Source organism: Lepidothrix coronata, unplaced genomic scaffold (genome assembly GCF_001604755.1).
Source record: "Lepidothrix coronata isolate B3197 unplaced genomic scaffold, Lepidothrix_coronata-1.0 Scaffold41, whole genome shotgun sequence".
Lineage (NCBI taxonomy): Eukaryota > Metazoa > Chordata > Aves > Passeriformes > Pipridae > Lepidothrix > Lepidothrix coronata.
Window position 1 is genome coordinate 2,515,856 of NW_016690221.1, and position 12,739 is coordinate 2,528,594.

General features: G+C 49.7%; 1 protein-coding gene across 1 annotated transcript in view; it reads left to right on the forward strand.

Moving 5' to 3' along the window:
• The first annotated feature begins 2,521 nt into the window (after nt 1–2,521).
• Nucleotides 2,522–12,739, forward strand: part of ADAP1 (ArfGAP with dual PH domains 1) — a 50,366-nt gene continuing 40,148 nt past the window's right edge. The window contains exons 1-2 of the mRNA XM_017813452.1: nt 2,522–2,647; nt 12,010–12,140. Coding sequence (XP_017668941.1) covers nt 2,563–2,647; nt 12,010–12,140 — 216 coding nt within the window. The 5' untranslated portion in view covers nt 2,522–2,562. The remainder of the gene's footprint in view (nt 2,648–12,009; nt 12,141–12,739) is intronic.

The window sequence follows — 12,739 nt, forward strand, 5'->3', positions numbered from 1 at the left end:
CAAACTTCGCCCTTTAACCCTTGTGAGACTATAAACTCGGATGCTGTCCCTGCTCTACACCAGGAATCACAGTCCTTAGGAGCCAATGTCCCATCCAGAGAGCCTCACTGCCTGCCCTGGATCAACACTGAGACAATACCCAACCTCTTAACCTTGGATAAACCAGGAGTAAATTTACAGAGGTACTCTTTTATATGTGAGATTGGTTGAAGCCTTTGATTTTCCACTGAACAAAAGTTTATCTTTGATTCTGGCTCATTAAGTTCCAACTTTTCTCCCTGTCTCTCCATGTTCCCTCCACCCATATGGGTTGTTTGTTTCCCCATGTGAAGTCTGGAGTCAGTCTGATGAGACTTAAATTCTGAGGATGCTGCTGATTGACCCTCGCTGGCCCTGCTCTCCTGCTCTGTCCATCCTTTATGAAATGCTCCCCTTTCATCATTGACAACAGGCTCTGTTTTATTTGATTTTATTACAAGATATAAATTTCTGTCTGCAGCCCTGGCTTCCAACACACGGAGGAGAGAGAGGGATTGCCTAGCAACCAGGAGAACAAAAAATTAAGAGAATCAATAAGTCTTAATGGAAAGCTAAACAGCGACTTTCAAACCAAACCCCCTCCCTCCTCCAAACCCCAGCCCGTGGTAAGTTCGTGATGCAGCATCCTGGCTATCACATGAAGCCTTCAGCAAGTGCCTCTCCTGGAAAAACCAGAGTGCAAATGAAAACCTGACCTAACTTGAGCTTAGGGAAAGCTCTGATCCTGTAAGCATTTACACTTCAAGCTTGAGTATATCACAGGTGTGGAGGATAAGGGCTAAGATAATGTGCTGAGCTGGTTTGTCTCAGAGGATGTTAGAAGTCAGTGCTCTGCTCTAGGTAGGTATTAGTGACTCAGAGGCTGAAGAAGGTGAGGGTCTGGATACAGTAGCTCAATTTGCCCACCAAAGGCCTGTGTGTGGGATTGTGCCTTTGGTTAGCACGGGAATGAGTTTCCAGATGTTATCAGCCTATGTGTGTAAAACCAGCAAACCCAGCAGAGTCAGCAAGGAACAGTCCGATATCAGTTTAAAGCAGTCAGAAATCAGCCTGGTTACAGTTGCTTGTCTGGCAGCACAAATGCAAAGGTCATTTAGAAAAACATATTCTAGGCAAGTGGGGCAAACATAAATATACCAGGCCCTGATTCTATCCGTATTTAAGAGTGTTACGCTATTTCCTCCCACAAAGTGTCCTCTGGAACCTGCTCACATCTGGAGCGGGATCAAGATGGTGATTTGGTTGTGGAAGTCTTCCAGGATATACTGGCAGGCTCCTCCTGCAGATGCTCCTGCACACCCTGAACCTCATGGGCAGCATGAACGACATGAGCTGAGCTTGCAGGAGGGCTCTGCTTTGTTGGAGGAAGTCGAGAGCGACAGCTTGAGTGGGGGATTTGATTTGCAGAACCAAAATTGTTTCTATAAGCAGAGATGTATGAACCACAAACAGGACATATCAGCATTGCAGGTGACCCATATCTGAGAGGAAGGTTTCAGCAGGAGTTTGGGCAGCAGCCTCAAGACACAGCTCCGAACCTCTCCTTGGCCAAAGGCTTCCCAAGTCGCCACCCACGGTCACCCCCTAGTCCTTAGCTGGTAAAACAAGGACAGGAGCCTTGCCTGTTGGTGACATGACATGCATGAGGGGCTGCAGCCCTGGGTCCCAGCAACACAGACATGATGACACAAGGAAGCTGTTGTTATTCCCCAGGGGTGTTTTCTGTCCTGATACTCCCTTGACACCATGGAGGGTGTGAAAAGCGTGGGAAGATGCTTGGAGGAGGGTCCTGCCAAGACACAGACGTGGAAGGTGGTGGTGATGTGTGGAAGGACAGCAGTGAAGGAGGAGTGTTTTGGAGCGTGTGTGGCTACTAGCGAGATGTTCACAAGTACCCCCAAAAGATGCTGATGTTGAAAACGCTCCCCAAAAGTGCTGCCCGTGAACCTGCCAAGGTGCTTGAGTGGTGAGGCCATGGCCAGTGAGGGGTGGGGGATGCTGTGAGCTGCCACCTCCCCCAGGCAAAGACCCCCGGCACCCACCTCCCCCTTCCCCGCCAGCTCCCACCCCGTGAGCGAGAGCATCCCCTCCCGTCACCGTCACCCCCAGTTAAACCAGGGAAGGGACCACTCAGTGCTGGGGACACCCGGAGGGATGGGACGCCCTGAAGCTCAGGGATCCCCCCCAGGGGGGAACGGGGCGCCCGGGCCACAAGCAGCCGCTGGAGGTCGCGGGCGAGCGGCGCGGGGGAGCCACCAGCCCCCAGGGGCCCGGCGAGAAGGCGGAACCGGCGGCGTGCCCGGCCGGGCGGCCCCGGCAGCGGCGGGGCCAGAGGCTCCCAGGGCAGCGGCAGCACCGCCCCGGCAGCGGCGCGTCCCGGCGGCCGGAGAGGCGCGTTCAGCGTGCGGGGCCGAATGGAGCCGCCCGGGCGCCGCCCGCCTCGCCAGCGCCCCCCGCCCGCACCATGAGGCTGCGGTAGCGCGGCGGAGCGAGCGGAGCCCCGCGGAGCCGCCCGCCGCCCCCATGGCGAAGGAGAGGAGCAGGAAGGCGCTGGTGGAGCTGCTCCAGCGGCCGGGGAACGCGGCGTGCGCCGACTGCGCCGCCCCGGGTAAGGGCAGGGCAGGGCAAGGGGAGGAGAGGCGGGGGGCGCGGGCGGCGGCCGCACCTGCACCTGTCCGCCCCGCACGGCCCCGCACAGCCCCGCACAGCACGGCACAGAACGGCACAGCACCGCACAGCACCGCGCGGAGGCAGCGACGGCGCGGGGGGCTCTGCCCTCTGCGGGAGCGGCGGGGGTTGCGCCCCGCCGAGGGGGTGCCCGACCCCCCTTCCCCACCCCGGGGGGATGCGGCGGGGATGCTCCGCGGCCGGTGCGGGGATGCGCTGCGCTGCCGCGGTCCCCGCGGGCCGGCCCCGGCCGAGGTTTCCCCGGTCCCCCCCGGCCCGGCCCGGCTCCTCGCCCGGCTGTGAGCGCTGATGTCATCCCGGCGGGTCCCCGCGGGCTGCAGCGCTGCCGGGGCCGGTAGCCGGGCGGCGGGGGCTCTGCCGGGGGTGCCCGGTGCTGCGGGGGCGGCGTGTCCTCCGTGTCCCCTCGGCTGCTACTGCCCTGTCAGCGAGCAAACAGAGCGGACAACCAGAGGCATCGCTGCGGCCACCCTGCCGACCAACCTTTGCCCAGCTGCCATCGATGGGTGCCTAAGCTGTGCAGGGAGCGGGGCTGGAATGTCCGTAGCCGTCTTCGTGCGCAGACGGGAGAAAATCTGGGCTCGGAACGGCTTTCTAGCCCTTTGGATGGTGAATTGTTGGGGTCGGGGTGTGATGCTCTTGCTGAGCAGGGTCTGCACGAGGCGGTGGGACCCGCCTTTGAGAACAACCTTAGAAAAATTGCAGAACAAGTATCTTTCCTTTAAAAAAAAAATCACCGTATAGAAACACCTAAATTTGTATTAGCTTGAACAGGATGGCTCTGAAGAGGTGTACAGAAAGGTTGTCCTTCTCAGCCTATGTCATTCTATAGGTTAAAGAAAACCCAACACTTCAGCTGAATCTTATTTTCCCAGATATTGATTTGCTTAGGATTTCAAGATCTGTTGGATACCCCTATCCAGCTCCTACCATTACCAGTGGTTTTATATCCCTAACCTGCATCTCAGGACACTGCAGTTCACTTTCAGACGTGTTGTCTCCCCCGGTACCCAGCTGGAAAGGACAAAGAACTTTCAGCACAGCGTGAACGGCTTTGCAGCGCCGCGCTGCTCTGCCTGCTCCCACCCATCTGCTGCCTGGTGCTGCTGCCTGACTGTACCAGCCCACCTTTGAGGTGCCTTGCTGAGCACAGCTTGGGCTCACCGAGTAGGCGTCTGCCTAAATTGTTCCTTCCTGGAGAAAACTTTACAAACCTGGGTCTTTACAAACCATTCAGGTCTGTGGGATGATTCTCCCTAGCCCTCTGCAAAATGGGAAGTTTCTCAGCGCTATCAGGGTGGAGATGAGGCTGAAGGACAGTAAAATAGCTCACATCAGGGAAAGAGGGTTGTTGGTAAAGGCTCCAAAAGGGCTTGTAAAACAACAAAACCGTATTTTGCTTTTGGTGATGTTTGCATACAGAGATGTCTTAGTGAATCTGAAACTCAGAGAGGAGAATTTGGGCCAGTGGCTTTTGTAACACAAGATGTGCTATATTAATACCATTCAGCCTCTTCTGAACTCTTGTGGCATTGCTTCCCTGGGACCAGCTCCTTGTTCATCAACCCAATTTCTTTAGTGACTACTTTGATTCAGTTCCTTTGGCAAACAAGAGCTCCTCGTGGTGCTGGAGTGTGCTCGTCTGCCTGGGAGTGACAATAAACTTGAGATGCTCTGGGTCACTTAAGATATTATCTCGTGTCTGGAGGTGATACAGAAAATATTCACCCTGAATTCAGTTATTCATCCTGGGCAGGTGTGGCAGGCCAGGTCTTTCTGGGGATGAGGTAATGCAGATAGGCAGGATAGGGGTTAAGAGAGCCTCCAGAATGGAGTGCAAGTCTATTCTTTGCTGAGAAGTGAGATGCACAGAGAGATAAAGGTGAGAGCTGGAACCAGGTGTGCAGCTGACCCTGGAAAAGTACCAAAGCAAGAAAATAAAGTGAGAAGGAAAGAAGTGGGAGGATGGGGAATGAACAGAAGATGAGGAAAGGAGGGTGGACTTGTGCTTTCCCACATGTGAGTATCATCATAGGGCTGATCTAGTTCAGCTGAGGGGGAAGCCAAAGGTCAGGATCCCTCTTTTATTATTTCTACTTCTCAGGTGGGTGTGTGCCTTTTCCTGAAATCCTCAGTTAGAACAGGATCCACTTTAAGAGACAGCCATTTAGCTCAGGAATCCTGATAACAAAGAAGAGGATGGATCAGAAATATAATTCTCTGTTAGTCACTTTAATTTGTGTGTTTAGAAGCCAGCTGGGTTTTCCTTTTCTCTTGGAAATATTTGTTTTAGAAATCAGCCAGCTAGTGAAATTTTGTTTGTTTCTTTTCCCTTCCCTGCTGTCAAAAAGGGTTATTTTCTTTTGTTACTGTTTTGGCATTTGGGAGAGGCTCAGTAGCCAGAGCCCTGAAGTCACTGCTTGTCCCAGGTATTCTGTGTCTGTAACAAATCCCTGGGTTTCTGATGCAAAGAAGCTCACAGCTTGGCATCGTTGGACTAAGCTGTGACCATGCAAAAATCAAAGCTGGGGATGGAGAGGGAACATGGAGGGAGGCAGTGCTTCTCCTCCTGGGCTGTGTAAATAACTTCATCCCCCGCAGGGTCATCACATCTCCTTGGGGGGATCCAAGCACAACCTGCTGCTTGCCTGGGTCTGGGCCAGAATTTGCCACTTAATCATGACTGAGGATTATTTAAGTGGCCAAGCCCTGCAAGCAAGGCTGCTGAGTTCAAGATGTGTGTTCCTCTGGTCTGTGTGTTCCTCTGGTCCGTGCACAGGATATGAACACTTGCAGCTGGGTGGAATGTGGTATTGAGTGTGATGTTCAGGAAGGTCAGATCTGGGTCTTCCCCAGGACCAGTGTATATGCCTGGCTGCAAAATCTCTTGTGCAAAAAAGCAGAGTTTCCAAAGATTCCTCCCAGGTTTTGAGGACATGTCTCAGATGGGGAGAACAGTCTTACAGTGGCCATGGCAGCTGGGAATGCAGAAAGGATGCCAGAGCAGAATGTGAAAATCAGAGTGGAAAATAACCTGAGAGGTTACATTTTTCACTTGCAGGGTTTTTGTGGGTCTTATTTTATAAGTTAGTTTTTTATTAATTGTATCTTTACAAAACCTTAAATTGCAACAAGAGGTTGTTTTGGATAAAAGATATTTCAGTTCCAAAAATGTCATCCGTCTGTAACGAGTAATGAGATTGCCTTGGTTACATCTTTGGAACTGAATTCTGGGGTAGAAGCCACTGTAATAAAGTCATTAGATGGGGCTTCGGGTCCCCTGTCACTACATACTTCTGTGTCCTGGGTGTCGGTGTTTGTTTCATGTTTGCTTCATGTTTGCTTCGTGGGTTTAAAGCTGTGGTTTCACAGTGAAGACAGCGTCTGTAAATGCCGTCCTAAGTGCAAACTGAGCAATGTTGCTGAATTGCTGGTGTGTAATGGCTCTCTGTGCATTAGAATAATCTTTTTTTCTTCAAGACTAGTGTGGCAGTTCAGCCTTTTTTTTTTTTCCTAAATGATTCTTTGTCTCAGGCAATCTTTCCTCGCATCATGAGACGGATGGTTATCTCAGGGCATAACAAGACCTTGAGTATTTCTCTCTTTACTCGGTTTTTCTATGACTTAGGCTTGTGTCTCCATGGAGTGAGAATCATTTTACATTGTAGGAGGACAGGGAGGCTCTGAAGACAGAAATGGAAATCCCATCAAAGCAATCCTGCAGTTTAAACCCTCCATCAGCCGTTTACATGGCTTGTTATCATTTTCATCTTTCTTATTTGGGATGGATTACTGGGACACAGATTCTGGGTAACATCAGAGGGGATGAAGGATGGAGGAAGAGCAGAAGGCACACGCTGGAGGGAAGTCTGGTATCCAAGCTTTGTGCTGCAGAGCTGTGCAAATCTGGTGTTTTGGTGTAACAATTCATATAAGAGCTTGAGGGTGGGTAGTGCATGGCTGAGGTGGTTGTAAACACCTTTCCTGCAGGCCCAGCATCTTCTCAGTTCTAAGACAGGTGAAGCTTTTCCATTCCCTTGATGTCACCAAGTGAGGGTGGTGATTAGAGGGAAACACATGAGTGCTGGGGATTGCTTGATTTGCTGAGGATTAAGAAGGCACTGAACAGATTTGATCTCAACCCTCTCCTTTCCTCTATCCAACCCAGATCAGGAAGACAACTGAGTCACTGGGTCCTGCCTTGTGTTGCCATCTGCAGTGACTCTCCTCATCCCCTCAGGGGAGTGTTGGGGCTCTGCCTCGCAGCTCGTTCTCTCTCTTGCCCCCACTGCCTCCCACTGCAAAGCTGTTCCGGAGCTTCGCCACTCTAATGGCGTGAAACGGGCTTTTCGTGTTCGAGCTGAAAGTGGAAACTTGTTCCTGCACCTCCATTGTCCTCTCACTTAAGTAGTGGTTTTATTTATTTATTTATTTTTTTTTTGGTTCCCTGGGAGTTTGCCAGCCCTTCTCCCTGGCCATAAGCAGATTGGAGGGGTAAGAAGAAAAAAAAAGAGTCTCACAGCAGTTTAACTCGATACCACTTTATGCAGGAGAAAAGACTTTTTGGAACAAAGGAGGTTTAATGTGACGGTGTTTTCTGTCTGGTCCTGGTGCCTGGGCTGCAGCACAGTCGTGGGCTGAAGACAGTGAGAGGGGGCTGCTGGGACCTGCCAGTTGAATTAAAAGACCTTGGCAAGTTTAGTGCCTTCACTGAAAAATTTTCCTACTTGAAAAGGAGTGTTGGTGGGAGGCTGTTTGGCTTCAGTGTTAATGTCTTTCATTGTTATTTTTCAGCGTGCATGACCGGGGTCTGTTTATTAGCCTCCTAATCTTTCCCCAAAGTAAATAGCTACAGAACTTCAGTGCTGAACAGGAGGTTCTCTGACTGGGCCACGTAGGAAATCAGCAGCAGCTGAGCAGCAAAGGCTTTGTTGCTTGTCTGGATCACATCAAAATCCCTGTGATTCTATCCTGTACCGATGATTTACCTTTCTAGTGCAGGGTAAAAAAGGTTTTGCCTACCTGGAGGGGTCCTTCTCTTCCTCTTGATCAGCCTTTATCACCTCAAAGAGGAGAGAGATCAGGAAAATCCTTTGAATCTCCATCCCAACCAAAGACCAGCTCCCATCCAGCTGGGGTGGCTGGGGTGAAGCCAGGCAGCTCATTAAGGGTCAGGCCATCGTTTGTGTGCTGGGAAATGTGTTAAGAGTGTGTTGCTGTACATTCTAACAGATGTTTGCCTTGGTCATCAATATTGTGCTATACCTAGTGATAACTGTAGTTCAAGACAAAAGGTGGAGTAGGGGCATCCAAGTAAGTTTTGGGACTCGAGTTCTTGCTCTTGTCTTGTGTCTACTTTGAGCCTGTTGCTGCTCTACTTCATGGGATTTTTTTTGGACTGATGGCATCTAGGGATTTTCAAACTGGAACCTTATGTTTATATTCTGGATACAGGAAATATTGATTATTTATTAAAAAAATTAAATTCCATTGCCATTGCACTTCCAGTCTTTTTGGTTTGTGTGAATTGTCCCGTGTCTTCTGTTGGTTTTTCTTCCTTAATATTTCTCTGGGTCTAGCCTTTTTTTCCCCCTTTCTTTCTTTTGTTCAGTAACACTGAGTTCAAGCTGCAGAGTTCCCTGTTTTCTGTGCTGGGTTTTCCTGGGGCTTATGGAGGCAAAAGGGCTGGGTGGGGAAGTTAATTTTTGAATTTAACTGTGTTGCCCAAGGGTTTTAGTTTTGTTTCAGATGCTTCTCTAATCTCTGGCTGTGCCTTCCCTTTCAGGTGAATGAGATGGGAAAATACCAGCCCAATGCCCTCCTTCTGAGTTTAGTTTAGCTTTGCTTGTTTGTTTAATTTTAAAAAGGAAGTTGACTCAAGTCTTTATTTTGAAAGTCATTATAATCTGTTTATAAGTGACCAGGAATCTCTAGCACATTGGGTAGTGAAAGCCTTTAGGAGCTGGAATCTGTTGTTCAGGATAAGAGACTTTCTGCACTTAAAACAGTGTATTTGGTTTAATATTCCCCTTGCTCCTGTTCATCTTTATTACTTTTGGCTTGAAATAATGGAATAAAGTAATTTGTGTGGAATTTAGGCATGTTGGAGAGTTTTCATTAGGCTTCACTGCTTTTTGCTCAAAACTCTGGAGGCTTAGGAAAAAAATTATCTTTTTTAAGCAATGCCCAAATGTTCCAGATTATAACATATTGCCATTTTGGTGCACCTTTTTTATCCATGCCCAGACAGAATATCTTAAATAAAATTACTGAACTCTCAGTAATGTCCAGCGTGGAGAATGTGTTCCAGCTGTTGAAGTGTCTAACAGCAAGGTGGACTTCACCCAGCTATGGAGAGCTCAGCTTGCCAGCTGTGCAGCCTGGGGTCACTGGTTCACTAAACTGATGGTGCCGCCCCAAAATTCACTTGTTTCATGTGAAGACACTTGTGAAAATTTATTTGCATGTTTGATAAGATGCCTTATCTCAAAGCAATGGTGCAGTCATTTGAAAGATGGGAGTCTGTGATGATGCCAAGGTCAGAGATCACTGTGTTCCTGATCTGAGAATTTTTCACATCATTTGTGCATATATACCCTGTAATATAATCCAGCTTTTGTTTTCTTAATTAGAAAGGCTTGACATGGTGTAGAGCTGGGGGAGCATGTTTAAGAGTCTGGCCTGAAGAAGACAGTGTTGATGTGAGTAGATTTCTATAAAGCCATATTGTGCTTCAAACCTGTTGCTTGAGGTGCTGTTTACTCATGTCAAGAAGAAACAGCTTGGGTATGAGCTGCCTTGGTGTCCACTTGAGCTGGAGTCTCCTCCAGGATCTTTCTCTACCCAAATGTGTCCTTATGTCTGGTTGAAGGAAGGTGTGATATCTCCTGGTCCTGTCACACACAGCAGTGCAGGCAGCGGAGGGGTTACCTCTTCGAGAGGACTTTGGAAGCCTGAGTCCAGGAAGTTGCAGATGACGTGAAGAAATCCATCTGCATGCCTAAGATAAATCTGTTAACATAAAACAGGCATTGGGACTCCCAGTAAAACCTGTTTTATTGGCCAGTACATACTTTGACACCCGTTTCCCTGGGTCAGGCAGTGCTTTAATCGGATTTCATTTCACTGGGAAGGTTTGGAGCACAGTTATCCTGGGGCGGCTGTGCTGAGCACAGAGAGCTGCTGACCATTTAGCTCCCAGCTCCAGACTTTGATGCAAGGGCTTTGTCATCGCTGCTCTGTGGCTGCTTCACCCTCTGGACACTTTCACCATTCCTTGTGCCTGATGCTGTGTGTGGAAATCAGCGACAGATGTTTAAACAAGAGATCCTGGTGCTTTCACCTTGCCCAACTTGCATCATTTAGTCCCCCTGGGCTGCCACGAGGCAGCAGTGCTGTACCTTGGACTGTTTGTGAGAGGACTTTTGGCAAGTCCCAGACTTTGATTAGAGCCATGTGTTTGGAGATGGGAAAGGGCAACATGAGGAGTTAGAGCACAGAAACAGAAACATGCATGAGTGTTCAAAACCCTTGGTTCTTGTTGCCTGCCTACAACCCAATAACTGGCCACAGCCTTTGTGGTCGGAATAAGTGAGGGTGCCTGACCTGGGATGGTGTGTGAAGCCGAGTCACCCAGTGCTTGAGGGAGGAGCAGGGTGAGGATGTGAGGATTGGGGCTGGTGGGGCAGAGCACCCTTTGTTCTCACTGGCATGGCTGGATGTGGGCAGCACCTGACTGCTGCTGAGGTGCCCTTAGATCCACCTGACTGGTTTAATATTTGCCAGGCCTGAGCTGCAGTCGTTGGGGCCTGGCATGAGGATAGGAGACCATGTGAAACAGAAAAAAGACACCTTTATTTGTAGTCTGCTGGTGCCAGCCCTGGGAGCCCAGGGAGCTGCGACTGAAGGGACTTGTAACAGCTTGGGAATTTGCTCCCCTCTCCTGGGTGGGCACTCAGCCACGACTGATGAGGCTGCTCGTTTAGCTCTGGGGTTTATATTTGAGCAGAGCCACCTCTGGAGAACCGAATTGGTCTTCCCTAGAGTGTGTTGCGGGAGGCTGGTGGCCGTCCCTGCGGGCAGGGCTGGTGGCAGCCCTCGGTACTTCGTCAGAGGAGCTGTGCTGCCCCATGCCAGCCTGCTCCCTGCACCGACACAACCCGAGCATTAAATATGTATGGGGAGGAGAGAGCGCATTCCCTTGCCTTTTATAAATAATTGCTGCGCTGTGAGGAGCGAGTGTTTTGTGTAATCACTGCGGGGAATGAACAGACGATGAGGATTTGTGAGAAGGGAAGAGCTGCCCTTACCCCTCGGCAACCCGATGTGATGGGGCGGCCGAGGGACTCCCGCCCCTGCAGGTTTGGGAAGGACGGCGCCAGGGGACGTCCGTCGGGAGGATTTAGTGGCTGACTTGGTGACTTGCAGTGAAGCTCTTTCTGCCGGGGCGCAGCTGGACTCGCAGGCGCTGACATTTGCCAGTGGGAGTTCAAACAAAGATCCCTGTATTGGCTTTATTGGCGAGGCAGTGCCAGGGACACTGGTGGATGTGTCCTGCCCCCGGCCCCTGCCCTGCTCCGGTTCTTCTCTGTCTTCCCGCTTCAGGCGGTGCCTCTCCCAAGGAGGAATTTGGAGGGGACTCGTGTTTAAAGTGCTTTGTGTGAGATGTCAGCTCGGGGCTGTAAACAGCGTGTGGTTTTGCTCAGAGAAAGTACAGAGCTGCCACTGGCAGCATTTTTCCATTAAGGAAAGGGCTGGAAACCTCCTGGCTGGTCGGCTGAGCTGCTGGGAGCTGCAGCTGTGGGAGGAAAGTCTCTCTGTGGAGCACATGTAATAAATAAATGATAATAAATAAATAAAAATAAGGCAAGGGAGCAGCATAGTGGTTTCCCTGAGCTGTTTTTTATTTTAATTTTCTGGGGTTTAAGTTTCTGTTCCATGCAGTTTTTGGGTGGGATTTGCTGATGAAAGATGGATATTCCCCTCTTCTCTTCATGTGAGCATGGAGTGAGTTTGGGAGGTCTTGGGCACATGTAGTTGTCTGTATATTGGGGATTTGTGAATAACAGCTGCACTGGAGATTGCAAATCTGTTAGTTGTTAGTTTAATTTGTATGACTATTAATATAAACAAGCACACATCCTATTTTGCTTGTATATTTATTTGATGCCTTTAGAATCAGGGAACTTGGACCTGGTGACTCCTGAACTCCCCTGCCATGCCCTGTTCTGCCCTGAATCCGAAAGATCAGTCAAGTGCAATTCTCTCTTTCCTTCTTGCTTTCAGACCCAGACTGGGCATCCCACAGCCTAGGGATCTTCATCTGCCTGAATTGTTCAGGAATCCATCGCAATATTCCCCAGGTCAGCAAAGTGAAGTCAGTCCGCTTGGATGACTGGGATGATGCTCAAGTGGAGGTACGTGCACCCGAGGCTGGCAGTACCAGTGAGTTTGGGTTCTTCCCTTTAGAGTCCTTTCTAAAGACGCCACAACAAATGTGATTTCAGAAAACACGTCTAGATGATTCCCGAATGTGGGAATGAGGTCCGTGATGCTGATTGAGATAGAACAGACATTTTGCGAAGAATTTGTGAGGGTTTCCCCCACCCATATAAAAACATCAGTGACATAGAGTGTGTAGAGATTACTAATTTTTAATGAATTGTCTTCTGTTTCTTACATTATCATATCTTACATTACTTACTAGACCTCTAGTCTAAACCACCCCTGCCCAGCTCAGCTATTTCTGGCTTTGTTCCCCGTAGTGTTGAAGACTCTTAAACTCACGTCTTGAAAAACCAAACCCTCACAGCATAAATTCTCTCTATCTATGCCACACACCTGGCTAGATTTGGGTGATGCTGCTAAGGGCAGGCCTACCCAGGAAACCTTTCTGCTTTGACTGTTGGTGTCTTTAAGAGCACGAAGAACACTACCAGTCATTGATCTCTATCTTCTATGTGTAGAGTTGAGGTTTTTCTGAAAGCTGCAGCTCATGGAGTCATGCCTTTTCTGA